Genomic DNA, 16,455 nt, shown 5'->3' on the forward strand with positions numbered 1-16,455 from the left:
TTTTTTCTTATCTTCTAGTTCCCGTACTATACTGAAATTCAAGTTTGGCTTCTGTTATCTTCTTCACTTATAAGCTGCTGACTAAGCTAACAGAGTAACTAACTCTCTAACATCATAACAAACTTTTACATGGGTTCTTAACAGCTTAACTAACACCTCAACTAACTACACTCTCTAATATCCCTTTCAGCCACTTTTAACAAGCTCCAATTCTGAAATCTTATCTTTTCAGCACCAGAATCAGCTACTAACAAGGTTGCTCACTCGTCTGAATTAACCAAACCGCAATAGTGAAAGAGGAACATGATCTTGAACGACAACAGAATAAAACCATTCATAGATCCTATTACACCAAGCATAAGTTGAGTTGGAAAGTGAAAACTATGCCAAAATTGGCAAGATCACTTCAAATTGAAAGCATTACAACAAATTTCTTGCATATAGCCTAGTGAGGTATCATGAGTTCATGATAAAAACATGCTTGAAGCACTATATTAACTATGCGAGCATTTAGCCACAGGATAACTAACTTCCTAATGTATTTAACTGAAGCAACTACTTATGTCAATTGCACAGATATCAAACATAACAGGGGTAACCAATATCTAACAAGCAAAACTAAGCAAGAGAGAACCAAAGAGAATCTGAAATACCGGCAATACAGCAATAAACTCATGAGCCTCAGCTAGGAGAAGCAGGCACTTCACTCAACTCCTTTTGCCTCAGATATTGTTGCAGTATAGTGAGCCTAGCAGTTTCAAATGCAAAGTAACCCAATGCTGAAAAGCAAGCACTATGAAGAACTCTAAGCCCCATTCTACGGGTAAGTCCAACCCAACTTTCCTCCTTTAATATTTGCTTCACCGTTGCCGAAACCCCACCATACACCGCAGCAGCAGCCTTGTTCACAGCATCTCCATGAACCTAAGTCATCAGCCTTGTCTTCACCACATCCAAAGGAGTGGTTATCGAAGCTGAAATTGCGCCGGCAAGTGCGCCACAAAGCACACTCTGAACAGGTTCCAAGTGAGATTTCTTAGTATTGTTCAAAACCGCAGCTTTCAAGTACTCAAATGATGAATAACTCAAAACCCCAGCAGGCAAATTCCTCAGCAATGTAGCAGAGTAACCCGTATATAACCCTAAAAACCCATCTTTTTCTAAAATCTTCACCAAAACCTGCCAAGATCTTCTCTTTGCACCAGCTTGCATTATCTGAGTAATCAATTCCTTAGGTACCATAATAGCAGACGACATAATATTCCCCATTGCACCAGCATTTGGTGGAATCAACACATAAGGGAACCCTTCAATTTTGGATAGAAATGACTTACCGAACTCGTAGGTTCTGAAATACACTGCAGAAGAAGCGGTGGATCCAACAATAATCGCAGATACGCCACTGTAGAATCCAAGAATATCCTTTTGCTGGAAGGTCTTCACGACCGCGTCAAGGGCATTCTTGTAAAGTTGGGATGCTCCTTTGGTCTGCATCTTGGTCTTGATTGTGTCGAGCGGGTGGAGGAAGACGTAGGTGAAGGCGCCGGCGATTCCGCCACCGGCTGTGCCGATTAGTGCACGCTCGACGACGGTGAGGTTCTTGAGCAAAGTTTGGGGCTTTGGAGCGGGCTTTGAAGTGGGCCGGATCCATTGGGGGCTGTGAGCAGTGGGGTATGTGGCAGTGGCGGTGGTAGAAGCGAAAGGAGGGTTTGTAGCCGTGGCGGCGAAGTGATTAAGGATGGAGGGAAAATTAGTGGGGTGGCGGTGGGGATTTGAATTAGGAGTAGGGAGGCCAAGAGAGGATGAGATCCTGGCCTCCATTGAAGAGAATCTGGTGTGAGCTTCGGCCACTTGCCTTGCGCGTTAAACACAGTCAGAGACAGCGGAGCTAAAAAATAAAAGCGCAAAATCAAAATTATCGGTAAACACTTAACAAGTTAACATACGTATCTTAAATATAAAATGGGAAAGTATGAGGAAACAATAGACCTATTGTACAATGCATACAATAGGGTTTAATTGAAATTAAAAATAATCATGGGTTATTAATTAATTTTGTATTATTTTTAATTTGAAATTTGAAATTAACAGAATTGCTCTTAATTATAGACTCAAATCAACTAATTAGGTTAAAACGAGATTCTCCCTTCATCATGTCATCCTCGATCAGATAGCTGCCCCATGCGTATCTTTCTACCTCCCAGAGCAGTCCACTGCCCAGCACTGCGTCCTGTTGATCGGCTTCCTCCTTCATCTACGATCGAACAGTCCACCGCCAATAACAATTAATCGGGCAGCGCTGCCATCTCCTCCGCACAGAACGTAGCCAGTTTTAACTCCTTCAGAATGACAGAATTGCAAGAAGAACGTGTTTCAAGCGAGGGTCCTCCTTTATGCACATCACATTGTCGAAATTCATTAATGGAGGTCGATATTGTTGAACCTTTAGTTTGTGTAGCCTCTGACGTTTTAGAAAATTTACCATACGAACAAGAAAACTTAGCCAGCGATATCGCAGGCCACGGTCACAACTCAAACAAGGTGAGCAATTATGATCCACAAATTCTGCCATGGATGTTTATTTTGCATTTAATTTTTATGTGTAGTCACAATGTAAATGTGTTCTTTAATTGTATGGTTATTGAAACATGCAATTGTAGTCGATGAGTTGAGATGCAAATAAATTTATGTTTATTTTATATTTAATGGTATCATTACATGCATTGAGGATTAGCTGGAATTAATTAATCAGTTCATGTTTATATGATTATATCCACGAAGCATATTTTCGTACGTATTTTTGTATATGTATGTATGCTCTCTTCATGTTAAATGGCATCTTTATTTGCTAATCATCCTACTATGGACTTATGTGCTTATATGGATGATGGGATAGCATAATTTAATTTTTTGGTATGCTTACATGAATGCATTTTTATCTATGGTGTGCGTATGTTATCCCTACATGATGATCATGCAAGTATGTAAAATAGATAACCATAGGGTGATGCAGTGGCTGAATTTGTTGACTAAATTGAAGTGAATGCTACCTATATTTGCAACATGCTAACCATGGGATGCTTATATGAGTGTTGTAATCATGTAATGGTATGTTTATATGCTCACTGGATATTTTTTAGATATATGCTCATATGCTTTCTGAATGTTATTTTAATATTTTTCATGCTTATGGCATTATATGGTTATGTGTTTCCTACATTTGTATAGATTAACCAATTATGAAGTTATTTGAATGGTTTATAATGAAAGATGTGCTTATGTTCTATATTCATCTGATGAAAAGAGTGTGTGCATGTAAATATACAGGAAAAGAATTTTGTGGCTGGAGTGAAAAAAGAAGCCATGAAAGGGTGATTAAGGCCCATTAAATAATAGCCAAAATGGAACTAATAATTCCTCATGTTTTCGGTAATTATTTTAGAGATTTTATTGAAATGAGTTTTGATAAGGATCTTCATCCTTTTGGTTACTCTGTTTGTTTTGGAATTTTAGGCCACGCAGTTATCAGATGTTACAGATGTTGGAAGTGAAGAGATGGAGCTTAGTGATGAGGTGATGGAGCTTGGTGATTTACCTTTTAAGCTTACTTTTGTGTAGTCATAATGTTCATGTTTGATTTGATAACTAATGGTAATTAATTTTTCGTTCGGATTAATATAAAATACAGTTACCAAATCATGGTTGCCTACAAGAAGATGAGATACCAAGAGTTGGAATGCGGTTTGCTCAGTTACAGATGGCTCATGACTTTTATGTGACCTATGCAAAGAAAGCTGGATTTGCAACTAAGATAAGGACGACAACATTTGATAAGATCACAAAGGCTCCCATTAACCAAGCTATACACTGTAATCGCGATGGGATCCGCGAGTCACGTGTTAAAGCACCAATGCGGAAGAATACGATTTTAGCTGATGGGTGCAAGGCAAGGATATATGTAAAGTTTGATAAAGACGTGCAAGACTGGGTTTTGCTTAAGGTTGACTTGACGCACTCTCACCCCTGTTCACCGAAAAAGGCAGTGCACTACCATTAGTATAGGCAGCTGACCATTCATGCGAAGTGCGTGATCAAGGATAATGATGAGGCTGGGATTCGACTAAATAAGACATTACTTGCTTTGTCAAATGAGGCTGGTCGCCCCTCTAACTTGGGATTCTCAAAGAAAGATTTAAGAAATTATATAACAGCAAGGCTCTGAACTAGCAACATGAATGCAGATGTCAGGGAGATGATGAGCTACTTCAGGAGAATGAAGGACATCAATCCGAACTTCTTTTACGTGGTGAAGTTGGACGAGGAGTGTAAATTTAAGAGTGCAGTATGTGTTGATGCAAGGTGTAGGGCATCGTATGAATACTATGGAGACGTCGTGTCAGTTGACAGCACGTACAGTACAAATAGGTACGTAGTAGTTTAGTTGGTGTTTTTTTCTTTTCTTGATAAAACACTATTCGATCGTGATTGGCATTTCTTACATCTGGTGTGTTTTTCTGGTAGGCATGGATTACCATTTGTCTCGTTCGTTGGGGTCAACCACCATGGTAGGTCGACCCTCCTCGGTTGTGCTTTGTTGGGGAATGAGGAAATCTCAAGTTATGAGTGGATTTTTAGCCAATGGGTGAAGTGCATGGGAAGTGCTCCACAGTGTATCATAACCGATCAATGTCGATCCATTTACCGTGCGATCAAAAATACTTTACCCGACACACGCCACCGGTGGTACATCTAGCATATTATGAATAAGTTACCTTCCAAGCTTGGGGGTTACTGCCGGTACGGAGCTTTGTATGTTGACCTAAACGACATTGTGTGGAACTCTCGGACCGAGGAGTCATTTGAAGATAACTGGGCTGATTTTATAGATGAGTACAACTTACATAATAACACATGGCTGTCAGGTTTGTTACTGTACGATTACTTCACACGCTTTTATTGCTATTGGTTGGCATCTGAATGTTTAGTTTATCAGTAATTTTTTATACGGATGTTTATTAAGTATACATTTGGATGTTTAATACATCAGTGCTTGTGGATGGTCATTTATCAGGTGTAGTAATATGTTTGGTGTAAGCTTTCTATGCTTAATTTGGGATTATTTATTTCTTGTAGATCTTTATGATGACCGACGTATGTGGGTCCCAATATACTTCAAGGGTGAATTTTGGGCAGCAATGCAGAGTACGCAAAGGAGTGAGAGCATGCACGCATTCTACGGTGGATACTTACACAGTAAAACTAGCTTGGTTCAATTTGTTCACGAATATGACATTGTGCTTGGAGTCAAGGAGCAGAGGGAACTGGAGGATGATGCTGCAGACTCGAGGGGGTTTATCCCTTGTGCAACCACCTCGCCTATGGAGAAACAGTTTCAGCAAGAGTATACCACGAGCATTTTTAGGGATGTTCAAATTGAGTTTGTGAAGAAGGCTAACTGCAGAGTTTCTGCAGTTGATGAACAGGGTCCATTGGTCTGCGTGAAGGTAGAAGAGGAGAAACTAGTCAACAATACTATTCTATGCGTTCCGTACGATGTTTACTTTGACCATTCGACACAGGAGCTTCGTTGTGAGTGCAATCTTTTTGAGAGTTAAGGTGTATTGTGCTGTCACTGCCTTGAAGTTTTCCATTCATATAAAGTGTACAAAGTACCTTCCTGTTATGTTCTCCCTAGATGGAGCAAGAAGATAAAGCGCAAGCATACGTATGTCAAAAGTAGCCATGATGTCAGGCAGTCGGATGAGAGTCATGTTGCATTCAGGGGACTGTTTGCACACTTCTATAATGTTACTCAAGAGTTCATCGGTGACGATGACGAAACAGCATTGCAGTATGTTGCTTTGGAAGAAACAAGGGCCAGGTTGGATGCGCACCGTGCCAAAAAGAGGTCCGAGGGCGTGTCAAAGACCCAGACCAACATTGGCTTACAGAGTTCGAACGATGTCGGTGTTGATGACATACTAGGCCTAACGAAGGTCACCACAAAGGGCAAGCCAAGGAGTAAGAGGCTCGGTGCTGCCCTTGAGAAGTCCTTTAAGAATTCAAGATGGAGAAAACAAAAGAATTCATCCCCGGTAGATGTTTAGCTTAATCTCAAGTTTGTATGTTTATTTGGTATATTACTATCCTAGAACATAACTGTTGGACTTTTACTTTCTTTTTTTTGGGCAGGAGGTTCGTCCGGATGCATTTCAAGATGTAAACCATGGTTCTTTTACTGGCCTTAATGTTCCCGAACAAGCCAGTAGTTTCATGTCTTTGTTAAGCTCCTTCAAGAAAAAGTAGGATTAGTTGGACAAGGTTGTGATAGTGTATATTTTCTCATCTCTGTATTTAAAGGATTCATATTAGTTTCAAGGTTCTAAGACAGTTGTTGCAAAGGTCCACATGTTATTAGTTGCAAGAACCATTTTTCCATTTGGTAGAATGAGGAAATTTTACCAATTTTAATTCGTGTCGACTTAATGCATAACTTGTATAATTGATGGTTATTCTGTAATTTGCGAGACATTTTAGTTGTACCCGATTTCTACATGCTTTACTGTATAATTTTTGGGTACGTAGCTATTCGTCATAGACATTGTTTTCACATATTTTTAAAGAACTAAAGTGGATGTTCATTCCCGTAGTTGTTCAGATGTTCATTTTTACTCTAAGCAATGATGGTTAGCCGTTAGTATTTGTGTGTGTAGGACATGATTGTTATGTTTAGGTTTTGACCCTGTTAGACTGGATGTTCATTATAGTAAGGTATAAGATGTTCAGTTTAGCTATATTGGTGAATGGTTAGTGGTCACCTATTTCAACATGCACAAATATGGCAACTTTACCAAACAATCTTGAGAAATTTGGGATTCTAACATCTAAAAGGACATGGATAAATTTTTAGGTGACATAACCAATAAATCATTGTACTGTAGAAAAAAAAATATACCATGCAATCAAGTCTTTCTAATGTGACAAAAACAAATCCTTAAGCATGTCAGCATTAAGTAAACTCAGTATAATCTGGTAGTTCAATTCATTGTAACTATGTCCTAAGTAAGCAACTTCTTCCTCCCTTTGCGCATTACCCCCTTCGGTAATCCCTCCACACGTTCAATCAATGACCGTGTGCTAGGTGCAGTGTATGGTGAACTAACGTCCTTCTTCTTGTTCCGTGGTGCATTGCGACGAACAGGTTTATCCTTGTGTTCCAATAACGAAATAAGCTGGTGGACCAATGAATTATGCGGGCCACAAATAATGTCTAGCATCAACTCCATCCTGTCTGATCCGAGTGAATCCTGTGGGTAGATTTATCAGTTGGTTTAGTATTAAGAACGGTTACAGTGATATTTTTTCAAGATCAATCATGACATTTGCGTAAATATTTATTTAACAAACCTCAACCCATTCACAAAGTTCACGATCTTCGGTCAAACTTTCCAACAACTTAATGACACACATGCCACAGTCAAAGTTACAGGACAATAAAATGCTATTGCAATTAGGTTGAGAAAAACCAAGTTACATGATACGACACATTTTAAAATGAAATCTAAAAAAAGCTTCAAAGTTGGGTTATAATTTCATCTCACTTGTTCGGTTGCTTTGGAACTCTCGCATACGAACGAGCTGGGCCGTGCGTAGTCCGAACAAATGCAAGAATAGCAATGCTTGCCATATCCTCACATAGTCTTCCCTGAAACTCATGGAACGAACATAGTCCAGCAAAATGAAATAGACTAGAACATGTGCGGCTGTATATTGATTAAAATAATTATGGTATCTTACCACATATGCATCGAGCTTTATTCGTTTATCATCTTCTGGTCCATAATGCAAACTGTCGAGAATAAGTAAGCGCTTCGCAATCACATCAAATACATATACCCACCAATGGCCCCTCAAACAATAAGGAATTAACCACTGCAGCAAGCAGTACATATGAAGAGGTTTTTCATGTGAGAAAAAAAAACATAACAAAACAAAACATATTGATCTCATTCGACCTTTCAAGAACCTGAACATTCTCAAATCATGTGACAACCTATTTCCAACAGGTATTTAAATACAAAACAACAACTCACCCATTTTCTCTTAGCTGCTACTACTTTGTCAAAGAACCTAGTATCATCACCAAAGCTTGGACTAAGACCATCATAAATTGGTGTCACACCATCCATAAATGTTTCCAGACTACCATTTTTTATAACTGATTCCTGTATACCCACACATAGTAAGAATCCCAAGAAAAAGCTCTTTCCACATTGTAATAAGAATGTAATTACCAATATACCTGGACACACGCAATAGAATTCTCACTTGAACCTAGATGATTGAGTGTCATTGAAAGAATAGCACATCCATTGAATTACCTACACAGAGTATTTAGCAAGTGTAATTCAAACACCGATATAAGGATAGGGAATTAAAACGCATGCTTAAGTTCATATACTTACACAGTTGTTTACCCAACTGCGGGATTTCAAGGTCCAGAAGTCCTTCCTTTGTAATACCATGTAGTCCCGCCCTTCATAGGAAGCTAAATCTTGATTTTTATTCAACGACGGGTTAAGTATCCATGTTCTGATTTGTGTCTCCTTAGTCTCCCCCAACTTTATTTCTTTTAGTCTTGGATGAATTGAATGTATTGGGGAGGGGGTTGGAGTCTTTTCAAGCTGAGTTAAATCAAGTGAAAAGCTCGGTCTACCTGGACTCGGTGTATGATAGGCTAATTTTATTGGAAACACCATTTGCAGGGGTTGCATGATTATGGCTTTTGTTTGGTGCCCCTGTTCAACATTATTGAGTACTTGCTCAAATTCAGGACATTGAATGATAGAGATGTCAAATTCGCTGCAAACGAATCGGACAAGAAGTTAGCTAAAAGAACAAGTCATGCCTAGCTAGACGGCTAATCACATGACATGGGTGTGAAACAATAAAGAAGAAAAACATACAGCAAGGTAATTAATAATCCACTAACCGGTCAAAATCATAGTCACTGAGCTGTACACGTGCTGCTGGCGGTGTGTGTGGAGATCCATTTTTCAGGTTAGTTTTTCCTGCTTGATGACTTTCATGATTGCCGTTCAACATTGGATCTTCTTATCTTGCATCATGTGGCGGAGGGTGCTGTTGGAATAACCATATCCTTCTAGCAAGCGACACGTGGTCATCATCGTCAGATTCCAAGACTACCAACGGCGCAACAGTGCTTCCTGAGACATCTCCTCTTGGAATTTCTTTTTTGGTGCCTCGTCTAGATCGGCTCCTACGGACAGGCAACTTTCTCCTCGTACCAGTCTTGGATTGCTGTGATGTAAATTCATGCATATCGTCATTTAAATCAACAAACAAACAACACCCTACTAAAGTGAACAGCCATATCATACTAAAGTGAACACCCAAAAATCTAATAAAGTGAATATCCAATTCAAATTATCACATGAGCTATCCTACAGAAAGCAGATCACCTTATCCGTCTCCTTATAGCTTGGCGGAGATGTAGTCTTGCCTTGGGTAGATGGAAATTGGTCAGTGTCCTTGCATGGCCTTTTACACCCTCCTTTCTCGTTAACTGCTTTACTCGAATACTTTTTCTTATGTTTTTTCTCTTTCATTGAATTGTGGACTAGGCAACCCTGTGTTCAACATGGGACAACAAATAGATGAAAAAATCTAATGTGAACTTTCAAGCGTTTGGGAAACAGAACAAAGTCACATTCGTTCATCAAAACTAACCATCTATGGCCACACTATATTTTACATCCAAAACCCAACTACAGTGTACATCCTCAATTACAACCACACTAATCATCACTAAAATCTATTTTCACACAATGAATCAACTAGGCAGCCCCATCAAGCAATTCTTTCATACATAAAAAGTCATCCAAATAAATTTATCATAAGTTATCTATCCATTTCAGATTAGAACCTAATTCGAGCATCCTAAATCCTCCTGTTTAAGTAACAAACTAAACTCAAATAATACCTTAATAAAAATATGTAATCATAAGTTATCTATCCAATTCAGATTAGAACCTAATTTGAGCATCCTAAATCCTCCTGTTTAAGTAACAAACTTAACTCAAATAAAACCTTAATAAAAATAAGACACAACAATTGTATTCAAACAAGCTTTCAACATAAAAACATGTAAATATCATACACGGTCATTGAATTCAGCTCTTCTAACCATTCTTTTATGAACTTCATATATCAAAACAAGCCATACAGCCACATAATGAAGTTAATTTATAATTTTGTAATCGCAAATTCTATGATAACGATCAACCATCATATCACATAAGTAAGGATCCAATTAATTGAGCTCACGAGCTTTCATAAGGAAAGCAAATCACCTTTTCTGTCTTCCTATATCTTGGAGAGGGTGAAGTCTTCCCTTCGGTAGATGGTGATTGGTCAGTCTCATTGCGGGCCTTTTACACCTTCCTATCTCGTTAACAGCTTTACTCGAACAATGTTTCTTCTGCTTTCTCTTATTCCTTGCATTTTTTACTATGCAACCCTGTGTGTTCAACATTTGGTCAAAAAAGAGATTCCAAAAATTCAACGTGAACCGCCAATTGCAATTTTTGTTCAACTAGAATTTATAAAATGCTTTATTAGAGATTGAACCTGTGAGATAACGTCATCGGCTTTCTTATCAAGTGCATTAGTTGTCCATTCAACAATCCAGGGTTCGGGTACTCGACATGCATGCAACGGACCATGCTTCAAGCGCTGAAAGTACAAAATCTATAGAGAAATAACTTAAATTTTAGGAATTACACCTACGGTCGTACATCGGTTTTAAATTTAATTAACTTATTGCATTACCAGCAACACGAACATGCACCCGCCGCATGTTTCCCTGCTCTCGTCTTGGAATTTCCTTATCGCAACCCGCAGCCACTTTAATATGTGATACGGCCAATGAAACCTTCTAGGGTTCGACACATCTAATATCGGAGGGAGGTGCCACAGAGAAATAGTTTGTTGGCTTGTGGGGTTCAGAAACATCTTCAAAACAACCATGATAAAGTATCTTCTAAAGCTCATCCTCTATTGCTTAGTCTCCATTGGACAAGCAAAGACAAACTCACGCAGTTGGGTTGTTGTTTTCTTCTGAAACTCCGCCTTAATTGCCAGATGCGATGGATTTTTTTCTGCACTTTTGGGATTGGCTCGCCTGCAAGGAATGGAACAGTTTGCCACAATCACTAAGTGTCAACAACGGAGAAAGTAAACCAGGGAGGGAAATTTTTACATCCTATATAACTACCACTAACCATGAGAAGGTATGCCGAATACACTGCCAATAAGTTCGGCGCTAATGCGAATGCCCCTGCGTCCACCATGAGCGTGTTTGTGTCAACGTCATAAGCCCTGGCTAGTTGGAACATGATGCTCTGTTTCACATGCCATTGTGGTACGCGGCACAAGAAACCGAATCCTATGGCCTCAATCTCGTCCAACTTAGCTTGCTCATGATGTCATTCCAGGTGGGTAAATAAGTTATTAATGTAGCAAGGTGAGCACCTGGTCTCTACTAGTTTCTGTTGAGCAAAACCAAAAAGGATCAGAATAACATCATAAAAAAATATGTTGATTTATTGATGTAATATGTTCGTTACCTTTTTACCCATCTGAGTTTGAGTTCAGTCGGTATACAGATTGATTTGTTCGAGCAGCGTGGTAATTTGCTCACGCAATAATACCCCTGAAACCTTTCAATGTTAACTCATACAGAAGCCACAGGTGACCTCCAGCCAAATGACATAAATAAAATCATGATATTACTTACCAATTGATGTAACCTAATTTATTGGATCTATATGGCATGACAATATAACACTAATGCATCGAGGTACATAATAAAATATAGGCATCAAAGATCATAGCCTTGTATAAATATCTTCTACATTATGGAAGATAAACAAATATCAAACCTCAAAACTTTCCATTAGTTACCATCTATAATTGGGATGGAAAAGTAATTCATGAATACTTATTTCAGCAAATATACAATATAACTGACCATCCACACACTTTACTAGCGATCAAAATAACTATCGATCATGTCTATCAACCACACCAACCATCCAATTCCCTATCACAAGGGCTACCCAAACAGCTTTCAAATATCACTAACAAACGAAGACCAGGAGCATAGCCGTCAACTACAAGTATACCAATCATTAAAGAAAACTACTTTCACACAATTCATCAACTAGAGAGCTCCATATATTGTTTTCTTCATTCACAAGAGGGCATGCGAATAAATGATTCACAAAAAAGCTATTCCATTCAGGAGACTCCGACATGAGCATATAGAATTGAAATTTTTATTTAACAATCAATAATCATACAAAACCAAAAGATAAAATAAGCTTGTACATTATAAACTGTTGAATGACATAATAAACAAGACCGTTTACAAATTATAAGAGGCACCAAAGACACATTTATGGTTTCAATCCTCTTCCTAACACAAGATTCAGCGACGGCACTTAACTGTTCATCAATAGGTTGGAACAAAGATGATGGATACATGTTTCAGGTGGAATATAAAAAGCCATCAAACAACGCAACGAATAAAAACATATAATAAGCAGACACCGTGATATCAACTTGTATAAACCAACATGCATGTTGTGATAATTAGTATATAAGGAAAACTAAACAAAGGGGATTCACCTAATAGCAGGTTAGCACGCTTGATTTGTTGAGAGCCTGAACTTGAGATAGTATGGTTGTTTTACAGCTTCCTGAGGCACTAAAAAAAATTAATATTCTGTAGTTATCCGACTAATGTACCCGGAAGCAGGATTTAAATAGATTAAAGAAAAAATGGCAAACTTGTTTTGCACAAAACAGCATGATACAAATATGCATCGCAAAGCCACCAACACTTTCCTTTGTCCATATAGCAGACATTACCTTGTTAGAGCTTACTAACTATAATTTTTTTGCTCAGGTTTACAAATCAGAGGTTCCAGGCTTGAGAATAAAATTATTTTATTGTTATTACAAAGCAATATCATAATGAGCAGGTAATTATTTGGTTACAGTGACAAGAGAAACATATTTTCGTATTAAAAATTGTCCAATCTATAGAAAAATTTTAAGACTAAACATCCAATATCATACTAAAGTAACCATCTGATATAATATCAACGAAGATTCAACATTGGTCAAGCAAGAAAACATCAAATTAGATGCACATGGTCCACACAGATACAGACAAAAAAGGAAAACAAATAAATTTACACTGATATGAAATCAAAGCGAACAAACTTTTTCGTCCTTTTTCCGCGCTAAAGTGAAATCATCATGAATTGCAACAACGTAAATGAACTACCTTCCCAACAATCTCCGAGATGCTACCATCGCGCCCAAAGCTTTCTCACCATGGTTAATCACTCATATAATCACCAAAATCTATCTCTAACACAACATGCAACAGCAATAACCCTTCGAAAAAATTAACAACCCCACATACTTACATTATATGGTTAGGATCTTACGCGGATGATGTTAGATGTTTTCCCTGTGCCGAGCACGCGGCTGGTTTCCTCGGATCGGATGTTCAGCTGGTGTGCGATGGCGTTGCCCACGCGAGTTAAACTGCTCGAATGCTCCCTTCGGGTGTGAGCGCTCCTCTGCATTCAGCTCTGATCGGAGACAGAGCGCGGATGGACTCCGATTCGATGACGGCGTGATGTTCAGCAGCCACTCTCCCTTCGGTTCTGATCAGAGGCGGAGCAGGGACGTCTTCGCGCGATCACAGCGGGCTGTTCTCGACGGCCTCGGGCGGTCACGAAGGGGGGTTCTCGACGGCCATGGTGGGTGCGCTTCTGTTCCCTGTTTGCCTTCCGTGGTTGGCGTTTGCGGCGCTGACTGGTCTTCCTGGTCAAGGTTCTCTTCAACAATTTCAAGGGTTTTGGATAGGGGGTGAAACGGCCTCAATCTACTATATTAGGATTTTGAGAAAAAATGTAATTACTTAAAATTTGATAGTATGGTTAACTAAACATCTATAATAGATTAGGGTTGTTAATGGGTTAATTTATCCTATTAAATTAAATTGGGCATTCTAAACGATCCATTGTAACCATTGTAGACATATTTCATTGTTTCCCTAGCATTACCCATAGATAATACACCACCACCTCAAATAAATTAACTAAACTTAACCCCTAATTTCCACAGGCTCAAGGCCATTGTCAATTGAAGTCTTCACAGCATCTATGACCAATTGTGTTTTCCTACTAATTACTTGCCACGTGTCCTCCGGTTTTGAGTTTTTGTACTTAATTGCCCCTACCAAACGTGCAAATTCCTTCACCATATGTGCCTCTTGGGGGAGATCATTGTAAACAACATGTTCACTTGGATTTGGAGCCCAACCTATAGAAAGTTCCACCTAATTAGAGTTTGAGCTTGTTGAAAACTTGGCCTCTTTCTCTTGATTAGGGATAACATAATCATGAACGCGCAATGACCCTTTTGTCCCCATTACAACAATATCCATAGACATATCCGTAAGAAAGGAACAATAGAATGCTGCTACTTTGTCATCTTTCCAAGATAGAGAAGCCCCACAAGCTAGAATGACACCAGCATCATTGTATGTGGGTTTGTGCAATGCTGTTGCTGATTTAGGTAACTCATAATTTGAAGCCCATAAAATTGCTCTCACACAATACCAACCAGTGTCACCAAGTGCTCCAAGAGAATCAAGTTCTGGCTTCACACGAATATCATTCTCTAGAAAATAAGGACTAACTCCATAGGAAAAAGTTGCATGTACCTGTTATTAATTAGTTGATGATAGTTACAAACAAATGATGACAAAATTGTATAATAATAATAGTTTTTACTGACACTACATAATCTAATATTTGCATCCATTCAACAATATATGCATCTATAAGAAAAAAATATATATGCAATCAAATTCTTTTATCTAAATCAAAATATATGTTATTTCTTAATATTGCTTGTATTAGAGGAATATTAAAAGGCTAATCCAATTTATTATTTTTGGCTAATAGATGATCATTAATATTTAAAAAAAATTAAAAATATGAATTAATTAAAAAAATTGAATTAAAAATAAAAATAAAAAATGTGTTAATTAAAAATAATAAATTCTCTTGCTCATGCTTGAGCATTTCTCGTTATAGTACTATTGCAATAGTAAGTTTCTTTCAACCTTTCTCTTTATAGAAGAGGTAAACTGATAAAAAAAAAAATTAATTGTGCAATATTATCATCAATATAATCAGTATATATATATACACCCATGAAATTAAAGATATATGTATTTGTGAATATTAATAATGAATATATACCGATTGAAGGCGTCCAAACTGATGAGGATCTGAGAGGAAGTGAAACATTTGAGTGGTCCTAGGGTGGTGCATCCACATGGTAGCATCCATGTACTGCAAACCGTTGGATTCACACGCCTCCAAAATCTTGTGAAGATCGTGAACGTTGAGAGCCACAGGCTTCTCAAGCAGCAAGTGTTTCTTCTTCTGAGCAGCAAGCACAGCCCACTGCACGTGCAAGCTTGTTGGAAGTGGCACGTACACAGCATCAACTTCAGGGTCATCTATAACACCTTCGTATGAACCGTAAACCTTTATGCCACAATATGTTTCAAAAATTAAAGTGATCATCATTAATTAATTGTAATAATCTCAAACAAATTCTAAACTAATGTGTTATAGTGAAATTTTGGTACATTTAATGATTTTGTTACTATAGCTTATATCATAGAGTGAGTATTGTAACAAAAATGTTTGATAACAAAAAGGAATTAATAAAAAATAGTCAGAATGTATTTTATTTAATATTTATTAATTATTATTACAACAATAATTAATGAAATGTTTTAAACTTATTATAAGTTGTTTTTATGTGGATACATATGTAGAGATATTAAGAGTTAAGACCTTAGCGTGGGGTGGGAAGCCGTTGGAGGCAGCAAACTTGGTGGCCTTGTCGAGAGAGCGGCTTCCGACGGCGTAGAGGGTGGCGTTAGGGGAGAGGGTTATGGCCCTTGAGACCTTCCTTGCTATCTCAGCACACCCAAGTATCCCAAAGCGTATTGGTGCTGCTTCTTCTGCCATGATTGGATTTGGAGGAGTAGTGGTGTTATTAGTTGTAGTTTTAGGCCTTAGATATATATGGTTCTTTCGGTATTATTAGGGTTGCTTTATAACGTGGTTGATGCCCCCTTTGTGAACAAGTAGTCAATATACAATAATATATACAAAAATATCTAAAAAATATCAGAATGTATTGTTTTCATCTAATAATTAATTAATAATATTTAAAAATATAAAATAAAAAAACTATTAAATTATTAGATATAAAAAAATTAAATTAATAATTAAAAATATAAAATAAATTTAAAATAATAAATTCTAT

The 16,455-nt window shown here is 37.9% G+C and overlaps 2 protein-coding genes and 2 pseudogenes across 2 annotated transcripts; 2 read left to right on the plus strand and 2 right to left on the minus strand.

Moving 5' to 3' along the window:
* Positions 1 to 597: 597 nt before the first annotated feature.
* LOC130983281 (protein MITOFERRINLIKE 1, chloroplastic-like) lies at positions 598 to 1,931 on the minus strand (annotated as a pseudogene).
* Positions 1,932 to 2,346: 415 nt separating this feature from the next.
* Positions 2,347 to 4,057, plus strand: LOC130979738 (protein FAR1-RELATED SEQUENCE 8-like). The gene is made up of 3 exons (XM_057903263.1): positions 2,347 to 2,541; positions 3,514 to 3,573; positions 3,689 to 4,057. Exons 1-3 carry the CDS (start codon positions 2,347 to 2,349, stop codon positions 4,055 to 4,057), a joined length of 624 nt encoding a protein of 207 aa, XP_057759246.1.
* On the minus strand, positions 2,782 to 16,230 carry LOC130979192 (uncharacterized oxidoreductase At4g09670-like; annotated as a pseudogene).
* On the plus strand, positions 4,760 to 6,306 carry LOC130979743 (protein FAR1-RELATED SEQUENCE 5-like). The gene is made up of 4 exons (XM_057903270.1): positions 4,760 to 4,922; positions 5,134 to 5,589; positions 5,662 to 6,095; positions 6,193 to 6,306. The coding sequence occupies exons 1-4, from the start codon at positions 4,760 to 4,762 to the stop codon at positions 6,304 to 6,306; spliced, it is 1,167 nt and encodes a 388-aa protein (XP_057759253.1).
* Positions 16,231 to 16,455: the final 225 nt, after the last annotated feature.

The sequence above is a fragment of the Arachis stenosperma genome, chromosome 5 (assembly GCF_014773155.1).
Source record: "Arachis stenosperma cultivar V10309 chromosome 5, arast.V10309.gnm1.PFL2, whole genome shotgun sequence".
Lineage (NCBI taxonomy): Eukaryota > Viridiplantae > Streptophyta > Magnoliopsida > Fabales > Fabaceae > Arachis > Arachis stenosperma.

What these genes read in the sequence shown, in the direction of transcription:
- LOC130979738 (XM_057903263.1), top strand. Translation starts at nt 2,347, where the DNA reads ATGACAGAATTGCAAGAAGAACGTGTTTCAAGCGAGGGTCCTCCTTTA. An exon ending in ACGGTCACAACTCAAACAAG is followed by an intron (nt 2,542 to 3,513) that starts GTGAGCAATTAT and finishes TTGGAATTTTAG; the next exon opens with GCCACGCAGTTATCAGATGT. An exon ending in AGATGGAGCTTAGTGATGAG is followed by an intron (nt 3,574 to 3,688) that starts GTGATGGAGCTT and finishes TATAAAATACAG; the next exon opens with TTACCAAATCATGGTTGCCT.
- LOC130979743 (XM_057903270.1), top strand. Translation starts at nt 4,760, where the DNA reads ATGAATAAGTTACCTTCCAAGCTTGGGGGTTACTGCCGGTACGGAGCT. An exon ending in TAATAACACATGGCTGTCAG is followed by an intron (nt 4,923 to 5,133) that starts GTTTGTTACTGT and finishes TATTTCTTGTAG; the next exon opens with ATCTTTATGATGACCGACGT. An exon ending in TTCGACACAGGAGCTTCGTT is followed by an intron (nt 5,590 to 5,661) that starts GTGAGTGCAATC and finishes ATTCATATAAAG; the next exon opens with TGTACAAAGTACCTTCCTGT.